Here is a 1,522-nt window from a genome sequence, read left to right on the forward strand (position 1 = left end):
ACCCCCCCCCACACCCCCCCCCCCGCCGATGGGAAGCCTTTTGTCGACGTCCTTACGGAAGGCGGCGTTCTCCCCGGCATCAAGGTCGACAAAGGCACCATCGAGCTAGCCGGCACCAACGGCGAGACGACTACTCAGGGCCATGACGATCTTGGCAAGCGCTGCGCCAAGTACTATGAAGCAGGCGCCCGCTTCGCCAAATGGCGAGCTGTTCTCAATATCGGACCCAATGAGCCTTCCCAACTCGCCATCGACGCTAACGCCAATGGCCTCGCACGCTACGCCATCATCTGCCAGGAGAACGGTCTTGTACCCATAGTTGAGCCAGAGATCCTCGTAGATGGCTCTCACGACGTGAACCGCTGCGCTGAGGTCACAGAGAGGGTCCTCGCTGCGTGTTACAAGGCACTCAATGACCATAAGGTTCTCCTCGAGGGGACGCTGCTCAAGCCCAACATGGTGACTCCTGGCTCCGATGCAGCTAAGGTCTCACCCGAGGTGGTGGCGGAACACACTGTGAGGACACTACAGAGGACGGTGCCAGCGGCTGTACCTGCGATCGTGTTTCTCTCCGGTGGGCAAAGCGAGGAGGAGGCGACTCTTAATCTGAATGCGATGAATCAGCTGAGTGGAAAGAAGCCGTGGTCTCTGTCTTTCTCATTTGGACGCGCGCTGCAGCAGAGCACGCTCAAGGCATGGGCTGGAAAGGAGGAGAATTTGGAGAAGGCGAGGGCGTCGTTCCTGGTTCGATGCAAGGCGAACTCGGAAGCTACATTGGGGATTTACAAGGGTGGTGCTAGCCTTGGGGAGGGGGCATCGGAGAGTCTTCATGTGAAGGGCTACAAATATTGAGTTGCTGCCTTTCCTGCTTAACCTCCACTGTTGTTTGTTTTCGTTGTTGATGGTGATTTCGTCTGTGGTCATTGTTGAATTCAAATTTTGCTGCCTATTTCAAGGTTATGACTCTTATGTTAACGGCAACTCTTTTTTTTTAGTATTCTTCTTTCATGTTTTGTTTTACTCCTTGAAATGATCTCGTGAAAGTAGTTGCTTTCATGTTTGTTTGCTTTCCTGTTTGTTTCATCGTCAAGTAGAAATGCTTTCAATTTGAAGGAATTATTGTATGCTAAGAATGAAAATACCAAAGACTTCGATTGGTGCCAACAAAAAAATGTCATATTCTACCGAGGAGCTGGTTTATGGGTAGTGGTTATATGTGCTAAAAGGTAATGAAAACTTAGTGGTTTTTACACTTTTTTACATTGTTTGGAGATCTTTTACTTGTTTGATTTCTCTTGCAATGAGTTGGATTGTGCCTTCTCAATGGTGGGCCATTTTTATTCAATAATTTTATTGGGGACTTCAAGCTCATCAAACAACTCCTGCAAATATACTCTTTGGATTAAACTACCAATTTTTGCTATTGTTTTAGGAATGCCTGTGATTTATCGAAGGTAGAATATCGTTGAAATTCCTTTTGTTGTTGATAGTTTCACTGTATTTAAATCCCAGATGACGATTG

General features: G+C 47.7%; 1 protein-coding gene across 1 annotated transcript; it reads left to right on the forward strand.

Moving 5' to 3' along the window:
- Nucleotides 1-21: 21 nt before the first annotated feature.
- LOC110022438 (fructose-bisphosphate aldolase 1, cytoplasmic-like) lies at nt 22-1,134 on the forward strand (the record flags this gene model as incomplete). Its single annotated transcript, XM_020721383.1, has 1 exon — nt 22-1,134. A coding segment is annotated over one exon (831 nt), but the record flags the coding sequence as incomplete, so codon positions are not given.
- Nucleotides 1,135-1,522: the final 388 nt, after the last annotated feature.

This window comes from Phalaenopsis equestris, unplaced genomic scaffold (genome assembly GCF_001263595.1).
Source record: "Phalaenopsis equestris unplaced genomic scaffold, ASM126359v1 Scaffold000191, whole genome shotgun sequence".
Taxonomy (NCBI): Eukaryota; Viridiplantae; Streptophyta; class Magnoliopsida; order Asparagales; family Orchidaceae; genus Phalaenopsis; species Phalaenopsis equestris.